The sequence below is a fragment of the Acipenser ruthenus genome, chromosome 5, assembly GCF_902713425.1.
Source record: "Acipenser ruthenus chromosome 5, fAciRut3.2 maternal haplotype, whole genome shotgun sequence".
In the NCBI taxonomy this organism is placed as follows: domain Eukaryota; kingdom Metazoa; phylum Chordata; class Actinopteri; order Acipenseriformes; family Acipenseridae; genus Acipenser; species Acipenser ruthenus.
Genome location: NC_081193.1, coordinates 46,168,779 through 46,186,666, shown reverse-complemented (window position 1 = coordinate 46,186,666; position 17,888 = coordinate 46,168,779). Strand labels below are relative to the sequence as shown.

General features: G+C 42.9%; 1 protein-coding gene across 1 annotated transcript in view; it reads right to left on the bottom strand.

Moving 5' to 3' along the window:
* Nucleotides 1-13,567: 13,567 nt before the first annotated feature.
* taf1a (TATA box binding protein (TBP)-associated factor, RNA polymerase I, A) overlaps nt 13,568-17,888 on the bottom strand; it is a 20,067-nt gene continuing 15,746 nt past the window's right edge. The window contains exon 11 of the mRNA XM_034003770.3: nt 13,568-14,648. Within this exon, the coding sequence (XP_033859661.1) occupies nt 14,545-14,648 (104 nt within the window). The 3' untranslated portion in view covers nt 13,568-14,544. The remainder of the gene's footprint in view (nt 14,649-17,888) is intronic.

Here is a 17,888-nt window from a genome sequence, read left to right as displayed (position 1 = left end):
ACTATTTTAACGGTCTCTTCTGTTAAATTTACAGCAATTCACATTTACATTTTACTAAGATTTACTAAGATTTACCATAAAATAAGTGTTATTCTGTATTTCGAGCGTTTACAAATAAATACTACAATAATCTACAAATAAATACTTTTAAATAATGGTTAATTCACATCAAATAATGGTTTTATTGTGTATTTCTAGTGTTTTTCACTGTCATTCAACAAATAAATAGTTCTAAATTAATGGTTCCCTTTCAATTCAAAGATGACTACCAATGAACATTATGTATGGGATATGCCTGCCCATTGTGTAGGTAATTGCTGAGCTCTCTATACCAGAGCTGCCGATGGACCCCTTCCTGGGATGATGCACCAGCACCATTGACTGTGACAGAACCTAGCTCAGAGGTTTCCTCTGAGTCTAGTTTACCACCATTGCCCAGCTCTATACCGGTTAACTCCACCATCACAGTCTTAGTTAAGGCTCCGCCGGTGGGTGGATTTCCCAGAAGCCCCATGTGTCCTAACTCTCAATGTAGGGTTACGGAGACACACCTAAAGAGGGCTTATGCAGAGGAAGTGTAGGCGACTCGCCTAGCTAACACGATGAGTATTCTTACCACGTACCTGGATGGCGTGCTCACGGTGACCCCACTCCCAGAGCCGATGGCCACTGAGCTCCGCCTCATATCTAGTACACTGCTTCAGATGTCCAGCCTTCAAGGGCAAGCCCTAGGCCAAAGTCTGGCAAGCCTGGTGGTAGCTCGCAGACAGCTATGGCTGTCGCAAGCTAGGGTACCTGATGCGGATATGGTGGCGTTATTAGATATCAATGCGTTCCATTACACCCAAAGCGCGACAGATACCGTCACGGGACACAGACCTTAGGACAGCCCCTCTCTAATCAGCGTCTGTCAGATTGGATTGTCGTCACAGTCTTGACTGCGTATGATAGTGCTGACTTGCCCCCACCTGGCAGGGTAGCCGCACACTCCACTAGAGGGTTGGCTACATCTTGGGCCCTCTTCAGAGGGGCATCGATGTCTGATATTTGTACTGCAGCTAGCTGGGTTACGCCGCATACAGGTTCTACAGCCTTAATGTGGTAGATCCTACCCTGCCTTCATTAGGCACAAGGGTCCTTGAGGGTGTAAGTTCACACCGCTAACCCTTGGGTTATGCGGTTCTGATACATCCCTCATATGCTGCCGTTCCTTCTCCCTCACGATGGCTCTGGTATACATTATCCCATATATAATGTTCGTTGGTGGTCGTCTTCGAATTGAAAGGGAACGTTTGGTTACTTACTGTAACCCTGGTTCCCTGAATAAGAGAAATGGCTTCCTCAGGGTGATGGTTTTAATCCCTCAGTGGGCGGGACAAAGTGCATCATCCCAGGAAGGGGCCTATCGGCAGCTCTGGTATTTAAAGTATTATGGATTTTCTTGTTGTTACTGCATCTTGTAAAGCAGTTTGTGATGGTGGTCCACTATGAAAGGTGCTATATAAAATAAAGATTGATTGATTGATTAAAACTGTTTATTTCAGTCTTGCAGTTTTCCAGATAATATGATTTTTTGTTTGTGCTGACCAATCATTAAAAACTGACACAGCCCAAGCAGTTACTTTTTTAGTATTCCGCTCTTCTTTATTGGCTTCAATTGTATTAATTTCAGAAGTACTGAGAGAGGTATATTGTAGTACTCACGGTTTCATTTTTTTCCTGAACTTTTTTTAAAATTATTGCTGTCGGTTCCGTTACCGAACTGTTGCGGTCTAAATCCTCCAGGAATGTGTGGACACTGGAGTCACCAAACAAGTTAAAATTTACATGGAGGAAGTCTGACATTGTATTATTATTTTGTTTTTATTGGGGGAAAAAATGGCGGCCATATATAATGGTCTGTATATAAATTTCCGATATTTTTTGAAAACAAGACCTGACAGCCCCACATTGTACTTTTTAACTATTAGATGAAATATTTACAGAATACTTAAAAACTGCTGTTATAATCATGATTCATTTATTATTAATTGCGTTATCATTAAATTATACCAAATTGTGTGTTTTTTTTAATTTACAATAAAGGTAACCTATACTGTGTCACCCAAATAAAGAACTAACAATTACAAACACAAATGACACTTGAAATGTATTTATTTATAGCCTACCATCGTACATACTAAAATACGGTTAATACAAGTCAGCAGAGAATAAATACCAACCAGTATAGATAGAGAGCTTACCCTGGCCCCATCCAAAAAATAAATAAAAAGTTGTTGTTTTTTTTTAAATCTGTGCCTTCCAATTTTTACCTACACACCAAATAAAATAAATGTACATTCTGCACGAAATGCACAATTTTAAATTGAGTTTACAAATTATGCACAAAATCGATATTCCCATTATTTTTTATTTCATTTCCATTTGGCTGCTGCTCACAGATGAGAGAGTCGTCTCACTGTATGCTAGTAGTTTCCATAACAGCGAATTATGCTTCCATTCATTTCTCTTGATCTCGTTAACATGCTCTGTTCTTTTTCGAACTGAGCTCTTGCCCGCCGCAGCTTCAGCCTTGCATTTGTGCTGAGAGCCTCCATTTTGAGTGTCTTTTTCCTTCTTCTACGGTCTGCTTCGCTTGTGTCGCAGGCCGTCTTTTCTCGGCTGTCCGTCGTATGAGTGTGACTGCCTGTGCCTGTATTGGTGAGTGCGTGTGTTGTCTTTCAACCTACACCTTTAGGGAGAACGGTGTTTCTCCGCCGGGGCTGTGCTCTAGCCTGCCTCACTGCCGAGTAGTCGGCTGCTTCAGCCCGCCCACCTCAGTGCTTTGGGCCTTAATAAAAAGTGTGTTCTCACTTCTGCTCTGTTCTTTTTCGAACTAATGGAGCTCTCGCCCGCTGCAGCTTCAGCCTGTGTGTCTCCCCTGGTGCATGCTGCGTGGTGACCAGGTGGCTGACTACATGCAGTTAGGGTAGGCACCGCTGCATTAGCTGCCCCATTGCTTCGGTACCTCAGTGCACGCTCAGCCTTTGGTACTTCAGTGCCTCGGTGCACACTGTGCTCAGTGGACGCAGTGCGCATGGTACTTCAGTGCCTCAGTGCACATAGCGCCTTGATGCTCGGTGCGCACAATACTCTGTGCACACGGTGCTCGGTGCTCACGCCACTTTAGTGCCTCGGCGGTCATAGCACCTCGGTGCACTGCACACATGGTGCTCGTTGCACACCATATTCAGTGCACTCGGTGCATGCGATAATCAGTACACAAGGCATTCGGCACACTCGGGGCACACGGTGCACTTGCCACTCACGGTGCTTTGGTACCTCAGTAGACACAGTACGTAGGTGCTCACACTACACTACACGGAGTGCAGTGCCAGGGTCATACCCCAGCTGGAATGTCTTGCTTCCATGCTTGTACGTCATGCAGGGCGAACATGCCCCAGGAGGATGGGCATACATTATGTGGGCAGTACTTGGGTGTCCAGCTCACCACTTCAGCCCTAGGGGACAAGACGTTCTGTGACATCTGTGAGGCTTTCCAGCCCCGGGTGCTTCACAGAAGACTTAACAGGGCCATGGGGATTGAATGTTCGTCCCCTATGATCGAGCCGTCTGAGGCCCTAGGAGCCCCGGTTCTCCACCTCCTCTAACTGTCGGCAGAGTAGGAGGACGCGCTCTCTATAGCGGTCTCCTGAAACGAGGACTCCTTCCTCACTGAAATGGAGGAACGAGAGGAATCTGCGCTCTCTACCGAGCCACAGCCTAGCTCCAAGGTTGCCTCGAAAGTTAGCACACCTCCATTTTCGAGTTCCATGTCAGCCTTGATGGGACGTGCTGCAAACTTTTTGCAGGTCCCTTGGGCGACAGCAGCTGAGCCACGCCGGTACGTGTTCAGGACGCAGGCTGTGGCCCAGGCTGTACCCCAGCAGTACCGGATTTCATGGAGGACGTACACTCCTCCTGGGATCGTCCGGCCTCAGCGCCCAGTGTGCTGAAGCGTACACAGTTGAAGAACAAGTGACTCACCTGGCGAATACAGCAAGCCTATTTGGATGGCATACTATGGGAAGCCCCACTCCCTGAGCCAGTGGCTTCCGAATTATGCCTCCTTTCAGGCACGCTGCTCCAGATCTCTGGCCTTCAAGGGCAAGCCCTGGGCCGGAGCCTGGCAAGCCTGGTGGTGGCTCGCAGACAGCTATGGCTGTCACAGGCGAGGGTCCCCGATGTGGATAAAACAACGCTGTTGGGTGCTGTTGTATCCCCGGGGCATACTTTTGGGCCAGCAGTAGAGGAGATCCTACAGTGCTCTCATCAAGAACGCAAGGCATCTCGCTACTCCCTCTCTGTGCTCCGGTGTGGGGCAGGTTGAGCCGCAGGCAAGCTACACAGGCATGCACAATATCCGGACGGTCACAATTCCAATGGGTCCGCTGGGTGACCTGAGGCACCGCCTGCAAGCCACCGTGGCAGCAGGCAATCGGACCCTTCCGCAAGGAAGAGGGAATGCAGGGCGTGGTGCTCCCACGCAGGGCCATCGCCCTAGGCAGCCACCCCAGCGTGCAATACTGGCGCAATTGCACCTCAGACTCCTGGGTGCTCACCACCGTGCACACCGGTTACGCACTGCAGTTCCGCGTGGGACCTCCTCCTTTTCGAGGGATCATGGTTACATCAGTGAATGACCCTCTCCAGGCTTCGGCACTCAGGCAAAAATTGAGAAACTGCTTCTCAAACAAGCTACCCGTCTCGTAGAGAGGGGTTCTACTCAAGATACTTTCTGGTGCCAAAAAAGGATGGTGGCTTTCGATCAATCCTAGACCCGAGACACCTCAATGGTTTCTTGAAGGAGAGGAGATTCCAGATGGTCACGCATTGCCACATCCTTCAATCTGTCTGGCCGGACGTGTATTTTCACATTCCTATACGTCCAGTGCACAGGAAATATCTCCTCTTCGCCCTTCAGGGGAGTGTTTTAGAGTTTTCCGTGTTGCCTTTCGGCCTTTCCTTAGCCCCCCGCACCTTTTCGAAGTGCGTGGGTGCAATCCTAGCTCCCTTGCGACTGCAAGGGATCAGGGTGTTGAACTACCTGGACAACTGGTTGATCTGTTCCCAGTCGCAGGAAGGAGCAGTGGCCTACATGGTGACAGTGACAAACCATCTAGCGAGACTGGGTTTTACTCTCAACAAGGCCAAGAGTCAATTAATACCAGTGCAGTGTGTGGTCTGCTTGGGTCTCTGGCTGGATTCCCTCACCATGCAAGCCTATTTGTCGGACGACAGAGTAGAAGCTATTCAAAACGGTCTGGCCCTGTTTCAACAGGGGTTCACAGTGCAGCTACTGTTGTGTCAAAAACTATTGGGTCTGATGGCTGCAGCCTCATCAGTTATACAACTGGGGTTCCTGCGTATGCGCCCCATTCAAGCGTGGCTCAATGCCTTTCGCCTACACCCCAAGCTCATGTTGGGAAGCCCTACGCTGGTGGAGACAAACCCCCCACCTACGCAAAGGTGTAGCGATGGGGGTGATACACAGCCAGTAGTGGAGTAGTGGAGTACATGAATCACCAGGGTGGGCTTCGGTCCCCAGGGTTACACTGCATAGCCTTTCGGCTGCTGATCTGGGCACAAAAGCATTTATTGTCCCTCTGGGCTGTTTACCTTCCCAGAGTGGTGAACTGGGCGATGGACCTCCTCTCGAGGGATGGTTCTCACCCATCAGAATGGCGACTCCACCCTCAGGTGGTGCAGTGCATTTGGGATCGCTTCGGGGAAGCCCTAGTCGATCTCTTTGCCTCGGCAGAGACAACTCATTGCCCTCTGTGGTTCTCCCTCCACCGTTGCGGAGGTCCACTAGGCGTCGACGCCCTAGCCAATAAATGGCCCAAAGCGCTTTTATATGCTTTTCCGCCGATACGGCTGTTCCCTGCCTTTCTGGAAAAGGTCAGGAGAGAGAAAATGACAGTTCTCCTGGTGGCCTCTAGATGGCCCAGGACAAACTGGTTTTCAAACCTTTGCGATCTGCTGCAGGGCCAGCCCTGGGAGATCCCGCTGTGCATGGATCTCCTCAGTCAGGCGCAAGGCACCCTCTGGCAGCCAGAACTGGGCAGACCAGCTGTGAGTCTGTCCGCCTTAGGGCTCTCAGATGCGGTAGTCAGTACACTGCAGAACGCTAGGGCTTCCTCCATAAGAGCATTATATGCTTACATATGGAGGTATTTTCAGAAGTGGTGCATGGCCAGAGACCATGACCCTATCTACTGGCCCATAGCGATTATTCTACAGTTTCTGCAAGATCTGCTAGAGGTGGGCAGGTCCTCCTCTACACTGGAAGTGTACTTGGCAGCTATATCTGCATGCCACGTCCCTATAGACTGTTTCCCCGGAAGCCCATATTCTGGCAACCCAGTTTCTAAAGGGTGCTCGGTGACTGCGTCCCCCTAGAAGGGACGTCCTCCCCGAGTGGAGTTTAGATGTGGTACTGGAGGCTCTTATTAAGGCTCAGTTTGAGCCTATACATTCCATAGAGCTGAAATATGAAAGCATTTTTATTGGCCATCACCTCTGCTAAGCGGGTCAGTGAGCTGCAGACTCTGTCTGTGCACAGTTCCTGTATGCGCGTCTGGGATAATGGAAACAGGCTATCGTTATGCACGAACCCTGCGTTCCTACCCAAGGTGATTACAGCTTTCCACTTGAACCAGTCAGTAGAATTAGAGGCTTTCCATCCCACTCCCTTTGATTCAGAGGAGGATAGGAAACTGAATTCTCTCTGCCCGGTGAGGGCATTGAGAGAATATATGGATAGGACGAAGGCGCTGCGTCATTCTGACCAGCTCTTCGTTTGCTATGGTGAAAGGATCCTGGGTCAAGCCATCTCAAAACAGCGACTGGCCCACTGGATTGTGGATACAGTATCGACTGCTTATAATGAGGCCGGCCTGCCCCCACCGGGGAGGGTGTCCGGGCGTTCTACTAGAGGGGTGGCCACGTCATGGGCGCTCTTTCAAGGCGCATCAATGACTGACATTTGTACTGCGGCTAGCTGGGCTACTCCACATACATTCATCAGGTTCTACCGAATCCTTCTACACCTTCATTAAGCACAAGGGTCCTTGAGGGTGCACGCGCACACCACCAACAACAGTTGGTGGTAGCGAGGTGTCCGTCGTATGCTGTCCACTCACGCTCCCTTGCGACGGCTCCGATATACTTTCCCAAAAGTATTGGTTGGTGGTCGTCTTAGAATTGAATAGGAACGTTAGGTTACTTACCACAACCCTGGTTCCCTGACAAAGAAAACCACCACCAAACCTTGCAAGGTCTTATCACTTGCATTCGCGAATTCGATGGAAAAGAGGAAGTGGGCTCCGCGGAGCGACTACTTATTCCCTCGGCAGGCGGGACCGAGGACGTCATTCCATGGAGGGGACTATCGGCAGCTCTACCTAAGGCAGACATATCCTAAAGTATTGGTTGGTGGTCGTCTTCTCTTTCAGGGAACCAGGGTTACGGTAAGTACCTAACGTTTTTGAAAATCCTGCCCGTTGTGTCTAGGCTTAGGTAAACAGCAGCCCAACTTGATATTAGGAACAGGTGCTTATACAATGGCCGGGGAGTGTATAACTGGTGTTATAAATTGTCTTCAGAATTGTGGGGATTTAAAGCTAATGCTATTTAGTTGTTTTAAACGGTCCAGCTTTTCTCTGTTTCAAACTAAATATACAGTGCAATAACCGTACCAGAGAAGGTTAAAGTGCAGTCCCCAGGGTTTTATATATCAGTAATTATCTATTTTAAAGTCAGGTAATTGCCTCCCTAATAACAATAATCTTATTGTAAAAAGGAAGATTTATGTTTTCTCACCCCCTAATTGTACTTCAATGCTACAATTTAAGCGTCTGCTACAGAAAACTAAATTGTGGAAATCAATCCTCCCTTGTGTGTTAGTTTCAAGTCATCCAAATAATGACAAACAAAAGTGCCTAGTACCCATTTAGACTTATGTAAGCATGTCAGTATTTAAATCAAATAGAAAGCTTTTAAATAGAATTATGAGTACACCTTTAGAATTTGCTGCTACTTTAGTTTTATGACATTTAAAAAAAATAAATAACCATAAATTAGTTTTAAACACAGATAATTATGTATATTTGTTATATATTCTTTGTTACTTTTAGTTTATACATAGGCTTGCTACTATTCGATTATTTTTTTTTTTTTTGCCAAATCGACGATTATTATCGCCGTTTATTTTAGAAAGAATTTACCGGGGGGGGGGGGGGTATCTTTATTTTTCAATTCAAGCAGAGAAATCGACCTTTAGGATTTAAAAAAAAAAAAAAAAAAAACATATTTTTTATGCCATTGAGAAACATCTCATTTAGTGAAGCCCCTTTATCATATTCAACATGCAACAAAACCATGGTTACCAACATTCTAACTGAAATAACATTTGGTCGCAGCAGAGCTATACCTTGTAAAGAAGCTGGATAAATTTGGGGACATCATCTACACATATGGAAGTGAGAGGTTTGGAGTTGAAAAAAAGGAAGGAAAAAGTACAAACTATTCCTGGAAAGTCTAGACGGCAGCAGGAGATTGAACGCTTAGTTAGAGAAAGGAGACAACTGAGGAAGCAATGGAGAAGAGCAGAACAAAGTCAGAAGGAGGGACTCAATCTCTTATAAAGGGTCATGAAAGATAAGCTTGCAACATTATGCAGAGCTGAGCGCCTACGGAAACGCTACAAAAAGAAGGAGCTTGTGAGAGCTAACTTTTATAAAGACCCATTCAGATTTGTAAAGAAGTTATTCACCAGTGAGAAGAATGGCACACTAAAAGCATCTAAGTTTCAGCTGGAGAGATATTTGGAAGAAACACATACAGATTAAAAAAAGAGGGAGCCTATGTCAATTCCGTCAGACATCCCACCTATCAATCCACCAGAATACCAAATGGAGGACTGTGCACCTAAGTGGAAAGAAGTAGAGCAAGCTGTGAAAAAAGCAAGGGCTTCATCATCACCAGGGCCTAATGGAGTTCCGTACAGAGTATACAAAAGTGCTTCAGGAGTTCTACGAATCCTGTGGAAATTGATGAAAGTGGCATGGGAAAAACAGGTTGTACCAAGAGCATGGCGCCGAGCAGGTGGAGTCTTTATACCTAAAGAAAAAGATTCTACATGCATCAGTCAGTTTCGTCCTATTTCCCTATTAAACGTAGAAGGCAAGATTTTCGTCAGCATTATTGCTCAGAGATTGTCAACTTACCTATTAAAGAACCTCTTCTTTGACACTTCAGTACAAAAAGCGGGCATTCCAGGTTTCCCAGGATGCTTAGAACACATCAATGTGATCTGGCAACAAATTCAATCAGCCAAAAAAGAGAGGAAGGAGCTCCATGTGACATTCCTGGATTTGGCTAATGCATATGGTTCAGTGCCACATGAACTTCTTTGGGCAGCATTTGATTTTTTCAGTGTACTGATGACAATAACAAATTTAGTGAAAGCCTACTTTGGAGATTTGCAATTTAGTTTTTCAACTTCAGAATTCAGCACTACATGTCAATCCCTAGATGTTGGAATAATGGCAAGATGCACCATTTCTCCACTGGCTTTTACCATGGCAATGGAAGTAATCATTAGGGCATCAAAATGGGTAGTAGGAGGAGAGCGCTTGGCTTCTGGAATGCGACTACCACCAATTCGAGCATAGCCTGCACTAATCGGTTATTGGGCAAATTAACCAATAACATTGAATGGGCACGAATGCAATTCAAGCCCACTAAATCAAGGAGCATCTCTATAATTAAAGGTAAAGTAGAAGATGAAACGTTCTTCATTAATGGTGAGGCAATACCAACAGTGTCTGAGAAGCCAGTGAAGAGTCTTGGGAGATGGTACGATGGGGATCTAAAGGACACAGTTTGTGTGGGAGAAGTTAGACAACAAGCAGTGGAAGGGTTGAAGAGCATAGACAGCAGCGCTCTACCAGGCAAACTAAAACTCTGCTGCTTTCAGTTTGGTCTACTGCCGAGGTTGCTGTGGCCACTGACTGTGTACGAGGTTTCTTTGACAATAGTAGAGAAGCTGGAAGCTTTAATCAGTTCATACATCAGGAAATGGTTGGGAGTTCCACGCTGCCTCAGCAGAGTGGGACTTTATGGTAAAGGAATACTGCAGCTACCAGTCTCCGCTCTAACCGAGGAGTTTAAGTGCGCCAAGGTCAGACTGGAAATGACATTAGTAGAGTCACGCGACAAATGCATAAGGGAGGCAGCACCTGTGTTGAAAACTGGAAGAAAGTGGGCGGCAAAGAAAGCAGTGGAAGATGCAAAGGCTGCCCTTCGAATTGGTGATATCATGGGGCAAGTTCAGCATGGAAGAGGGGGTCTTGGTCTCAGTTCAACTCCTCCTACATGGCACAAGGCAGCCCCAGCTCAAAGGAGGAAGCTGGTAGTCAACGAGGTGCAAAAGCAGGAGGAGAGGATGAGGTGTATAAAGGCCATTTCCCAGGCCAAGCAGGGAGAATGGATGGGATGGGAGAGTGTGGAACAAACGCAAGATTGGCTGGCAAGACCTATGGTCAGTGGAACAGAGCAAGATCAGTTTCCTCATCAGGTCAACATATGATGTTCTCCCATCACCACAGAACCTAAACCTCTGGGTAGGAGAGGATCCCTCATGTCCTTTCTGTTCATCACCTGCAACATTAAGGCACATTTTGACAGGATGTAAGGTGGCTCTTAGCCAAGGACGGTTTACTTGGCGCCATGACCAGGTGCTGCGGTTTGGCCTTAGCATTGGAAGACAAGCATAACATGACCAATAAGTTGCCACCTGTTCCATCAAAACATTACACACAAAAGACAACATTCCTCCGCCCAGGAGAGCAACCACCAAGAAAAGGTGTTAAAACCAATCCTCGCCCAGGACAACTGGAAGCTGCTAGAGACTGGAAAATGCTAGCAGATGTTGGTCAACGGCTTATTTTTCCACCTGAGATTGCCACCACTAACCTTCGACTAGATATTGTCTTGTGGTCTGGATCAGCACGCCTTGTTCACCTGGTAGAGTTAACAGTGCCATGGGAGGATGCTGTAGATGAGGTGTATGAGAGGAAGAAACTGCGGTATGCTCAACTAGCCACTGAAGTGGAACAGCGAGGATGGAGAGTCCGGGTTTACCCAGTGGAGATGGGTTGTCGAGGATTTGTGGCACACTCTACAACCCGGTTTCTCAGAGACATCGGATTCAGTGGCCAAGAGTTGCGTCGTACAGTGAAGAACTTATCTGAAGCAGCACAGAGGAGCAGCAACTGGCTGTGGTTGAGACGGAAAAATTCTGGCTGGGGAACTCAAGCGCAATAGAAAGAAACGCTGATGTACAGGTAAGTAAGCTGGGCTGAGTTGAGCAGGGGACGGAGGGGGGTGATGCTGGGACGCCAGAATCACCGTCCAGCCCTCTTGAGGTGTCGTGGGCTAGTCGACGAAACACTGAGGATGGAAGGTGCCCACTTGAAGACCCCAGAGATGTACCCTACTTAGCTCAATCCAGACGGTTGTCATGCTGATGCGCTGGGGAGACCGCACTGTGGTCGTAAATAGATGGAGACACATATGGATCACATTAGTTTACTGCAAAGCTGCATCTTAGTTGGTGCTTATCTTGGCGAGAGCCGAGTTCAAATCAGCATGAAGTTTTAACATCTACTCTCGTGTAATGGAAATCAAATCATAAAGATCCTACACAAATTAAAAAATGGTCTCAAATAAAACCATAGAAAACGCAGACTTTTATAGCATAAATTTACGAGTAAAAACAATATGCACAGAACAGAACATCAGATAGTTGAACAGAACTAAATGGCACTTATTCTTCAGCACAGCTGGAGTCACTGGAAGGTAAGGCAGACGGGCCGCTTCGTCCTGCGTGGAGACGTCGGTCAGGGGATTGTGCACAATACTCATTAAGTGTTTTCCTCTAGCGGCCCATTTTCAAATCAAACTAGTAACTGTCACCATATACCTAGCAAAAGCCTACCTACACCTTAACCCGCTAATTTCAAAAGTAGGCACTATGAATGACTGGAGCTTGAGGTGGCAAATGAAAATGCACTGTCGGTACAGGTCTTGATGATTGACAGTCATTTAAACGAATGAGAGCATTCTGGCGCTGCTTCAGTCAACGAGATCTGTCATAACTGGGTGAAATGACAGTGACACTATATTAACAGATCACTGAGATGATTGACAGCGACCCCTAGCCATACAGAGTGGAATGGAGACGAGAGGGGGCAGCGAGAAGGTTGCTGGTTCAAATCCCACCTCTGCCACTGACTGACTCACTGTGTGACCCTGAGCAAGTCACTGAACCTCCTTGTTCTCCATCCGGCAGATGAGATGTTAAATCAATACGCTACTGTAAGAGATTCTGCATATAATGCACAGGTCACAGCCTACTTCTGTAAAGTGCTTTGTGATGGTGGTCCACTATGAAAGGCGCTATATAAAAATAAAGATATTATATTATTATATATATTTATTTCAAACTCATTAAACTCGTTTTATCAATTAATATCCCAAAGTAGCAAACCTATTTATACAGTATATTGGTTTTTACCTGTACTATGACACATTTCAGTTACACTTTAAAATACCCAAATTCCTCCGAAATCCTCTTAAAATATCTTCAGCGGACAAGAAACATAATTATCAGATGTTATTCCGCAATCCCATCAAACTATTAATATGTACATAATTTTGTTGCCATTTAAAAAAAAAAAAGTTACCCAAATTCCTCACCCGTTTTCCAAAAGGGGTCTTTTCTGTCGATAAATGCTCCTTCAAAACAAGCCTGTTTTATAGGTTGATTAAAGCTGCTTGGTGAATTTACTTGGTTAGCCACCTTCTTTGTGAATTGGCTATCAGCAGGAAGGGTAGCAATATCAATAATGAGAGACGTGCTCTTAGAACAGATCTATTCAACTATTAAGTGGTATCCACTCAATGATTCATTACTTGGTTATATTTAAATAATATATATATTTTATTATTACATTACATTTTATATGCAAACCGTATTTTATAATGTATAAAATCTGCAAATCAGTTTCAGACATGATGGGCAATAAGCACATTGATACATACTTGAATAAAGGGACGATAATTCAATAGATGCTCAGTTAATGTTACGTTTCAATGTTTTTGCTACATAAACAGTAAAGTTTAAACATTTGTGTGATTTATTAGATTAAATCATAGTTCTGTCAACCAAGATATTTTCTGCCACTGCAGAATTTGCTAACTGGTGATTTCAATGGCATTTACACATCAACCTTATTTTACTAACTCCCAAGACAAACCTGGAAAAAAAAGACTAAACCATTTTACATATCAATTTTCCCATCTTGGTAGTACTAATTTGTTTTGATCTCCTCCATTAAAGTGGTTGTTATTTTGTAAATGCAGTAACAAAACAAAACTGAAGTCTTCAGGGTTCAGTACAGTACCAGTGTATATCAAGCCACCCTGAATCAATTTACATGGATTTTGTGATACACAGTAGTCTTGTGGTTCTGGGTCTTTATTAAATGGCATCATGCATTCTAGATAATAGAACTGAAAAAACACTAACAATGTAGAATATGAAAATGAACATGCTTAATTTAAAAAATACATCAGATAGCCATTATACAATGGGTTGCCCAACAAGCAATTTTAAAACCTGCTTACTTTTGCTCCACAGGTGTAATGAATGTCATTTTTAAGTCACTGTTGTGTAAAGCTACTTGTGTGTACTGTACCACAACAAGGGACAGTATAAAACAGAAGCAGCTTTGTAAAACATTGAAGGGTTTTGCAGGTTTACTTACTACCACTTTATGCATTACTGCGTCTATATATATATAACAAGGTAATCCACGATTAATTCATGGCCCATGCCATGATTTTGGTATGAAGCATAGGGAAACAATGTAATTATGTTTAATGACAACTTAAACGTGTTTATTCAATCAGTACAAATACCCTTCAGAAACCACCAATACATTTTAGAAGTTCATTGCATCCTTCTTTGGTTATAAGATACTACAGAGGGCAGAGTCTACTTTTTGAAATCCAACCACTTAAGTTCAATCTGTGTAAGGTACAAGCTGGTAACTTTTTTTTTAACACAACTGAAATGAAAAGTAAAAGAAAATTTAAATATTTTTTTTTCATAAAAATCAATTTATACTTTGAACAGTCTCACAATGAAAAGTATACATCAAGTTAAAAAAAAACACACTTCACCAGATCACAAATGATCGATTATCCCTTTTCTTTAACCAGCACGTGTGGAATGAAACGTCAATTAAATAAACCTCAGAGTGCATCCTGGCATTTATTGGTCTAGGCCCACCAGCTGGGGTCTTAATCAAATCTGTTTCTAATTCTGGAAAAAAAAAAGTTAACATTCTTAAAGGTTTCAAAAGGGTTTAGATTGTAGCACACAAAAAAAATAAAAATAAAGTCCACAGCAAACTGTACAGTAATACCAACACACTACTCTGCAAGATTGTGGTTTGTTATGTATTTCTTCATTTCCTTTAACATCTCTGGTCTTTTTTTGCGTCCTCCTTTGTAAATGGTTTTGAAATATTTGCACTCTTAAAAAAAACAAAAAACAAACAAAATTAACATGCATCATATTTTGAAAATCATCATACAAATGATAATGTTTTCATTTAACAATTTGTTATGGACACACATTCACACACTCCAGATTAATAAACTCTCACATTACCTACACAAGAGAGGAACTGGGATATAATGGCATGGCCATACAGTTGTAAACAGTTTATGACAAGGGAAATAATATGTACACAAAGACCAAGCTAAGGGGTTGTCCAAAATTATCACATATAGCAAGCATTCACAGTATGATCTCTCAAGTAACGCTCCATTGCCTTTTAAAATTATATACTACTTGGATCCTTTTTCTTAACCAAAAGTAAAACGTCATGAATTCTGACAAGTGACAACATTCTGGTGACTGTAGGAAATCATGTGAATATCACAACCTCTTTAAGTGTCAATGTTTTGTTAAAGTGTACATTGTCCTCGTCCATTTAACAAAAGGATTTGCCTGCACTTTCTAGACATTGCCTTCATAGGATTTAAAAATGGCAGGTTTCATTTTTCTGTGTTTATATTTAGCTATTTGAGTTATGTAGATTAATTAATTATTATTATTATTATTATTATTATTATTATTATTATTATTAATTTCTTAGCAGACACCCTTATCCAGAGCGACTTACAATTGTTACATGATATCACATTATTTTTACATACAATTACCCATTTATACAGTTGTGTTTTTTACTGGAGCAATCTAGGTAAAGTACCTTGCTCAAGAGTACAGCAGCAGTGTCCCCACTGGGGATTGAACCCACGACCCTCCAGTCAAAAGTCCAAAGCCCTAACCACTACTCCACACTAGATACCATGACTTTTTCGGGGCTTTCACTTTATATACTGTACGAAATTTTTCTACAGTTCCAAATATATATAAGCATTTAAGATAAATCTAATGTCTTGATTTGTATCCAGTAATATAGAAGTAGTTTCATCACATGACCACAATCTAAAATGACCCATATGTAGTGATCAAATCTTTCTGACTATAACACTCTACCTGGTTAACATGATCCGTCTTGAATTTTTCAGAAACACATTAGACTCTTAGCCACCTACTGAAAATGACTGTCGGTGTCCTTGCATCATTAGCAAGGATCCTAGGAATCTGGTTGCTGCAGAGTAACATGGATTTTCTATGTTTTGTGAGAATTTTTAGTTTTACATTTGCAAAAAACTTGCAAGGCTTTTTTTTGGTTGCTTATAACCAAATCAACACACTTGTCATATATAAATCATCAACACAGGCAATTTTGCTTTAAATTTAGTAAACATACTTGCTCAATAAAACTGCTTTTGGTGAACGAGACACTAATGTCACATTCATGCTGAAATGTAGCTGCAATTTACTGTTTAAAAAAATCACCCCTAAAGATTGGGTCAATGAGTTTGGCAATAGCCATCCAGGTGACAAAGATGAACGAGATAAACTACTATAAATACTATTTTGGGGGTTTTATTATTAATACACAGACGTATTTGTAATGTTTAAAAGTAAAATGGTACGTTTGTTTATATTATGGCACTCTGGTGAGCTTGTAACTTCCTTTGAATTTGAAAGTGTACCAATAAATATTTCCTGTAAAAACGAACTGTTATTCAATAGTACTGTTTGTGTATCTTATACTTTGACAGGGGGCACACTCAATTTTAGCCTTTTATTTTAATTGTGGAAATTATTATTATTACGGAAAACTAGGCTCCATGGTCATTAGTATTGTATGTGTACCTGACCAAACATTGAATTCTGTGCTGGAAGAAATTCAAGCATGAATATCTGTGTACATTATCGGCTAAAATAACAAAAACTGCCGATCGCAGATTGAGTTTTTTTCCCTTATAAATCAGTGCCATACCAATAGGCTACCGATTATCGGTGCACCCCTATTCAGAGGTCGTGTTAACGCAAAATTTTGTGTCCTAGATGCAAAATAAATCCATTGGACGGAAAAATATTTTGTTTTGCATTCACTGGACGCACAGAATGGAAAGGGACGCAGACATGCATACTCGTGGTAATCTATTACACTGCAGCAATGACCGTAAAATACTTGCTTGTTTAAAAAAAAAACACAGTTCTGCAATATAACAGCCTTGATTAAGGTACACTCCAGTCCTGTATGTGGCAGCAATAAGCCTTATACTTGGCTTTGCCAGCAATATTAAGGATATTTACTTTTAGGCCCTGTACACACTGCATAACCGATCTCGAGAACCGTACTGAAAAACGTTTTAATTAATCCAGCTCAAACTTTAGCGTCCACACTGAAGTACCATTTCATGTTTAGTTGGGCATAGTGCATACACACACTAATGCTATTAGAATAGTTTGGTGACAGTTCCTAGCAGCACAATGAATACTGGAAATACAACAGTATCCCACCATGCACTATTTTATTTTAAAATAAATGTGTTATGCCCCATATTAACAGAGGTCCATATTGCTAAGAAATAAAACAAGTACTCATTTGTTTCTCATTAAAGATTTATACATATATACCATACAAAATCCTGGTTTTGGAAGCCCTCAATGTGCATATTAAAGACACACTGAATTATGTCACTTTTTGAAATGATACCAACTTGGTATTAAATGAGCATTAACTAGTCTATAGGGCAGCAGTGTGGAGTAGTGGTTAGGGCTCTGGACTCTTGACCGGAGGGTCGTGGGTTCAATCCCAGTTGGGGGACAATGCTGCTGTACCCTTGAGCAAGGTACTTTACCTAGATTGCTCCAGTAAAAACCCAACTGTATAAAAAATGGGTAATTGTATGTAAAAATAATGTGATATCCTGTAAGAATTGAAGTCGCCCTGGATAAGGGCGTCTGCTAAGAAATAAATAATCAATGCGAACACACACAGGGCTAGAAGTTTTCGGGTTTTATTTTTAATCAGGTGACAAATTTAGCTGATTCTGTTTCATAATTAAGTTGTTAATTGCAAAATAATCTTTGCTTTTACCTTCATATCTTGCCCAAGCCCAATTCTGGTCCCTTTAATTATTTCAAACAGAGCTGACAAATTACGTGAATTTTTCATCCCCGATCCTACTTTTAACTCACATTTCATTTTTGCAGGTCGCCTAATTTAACATTGTGCTTTTGTTATTTTCCGCACTAGTTTAACAGGGATGCCCTTACAGATTTTTTTAAGCATAAAAATGAATACCTAGTGCAGAGTGTACACTGACAGCAAGTCAAATCTGAA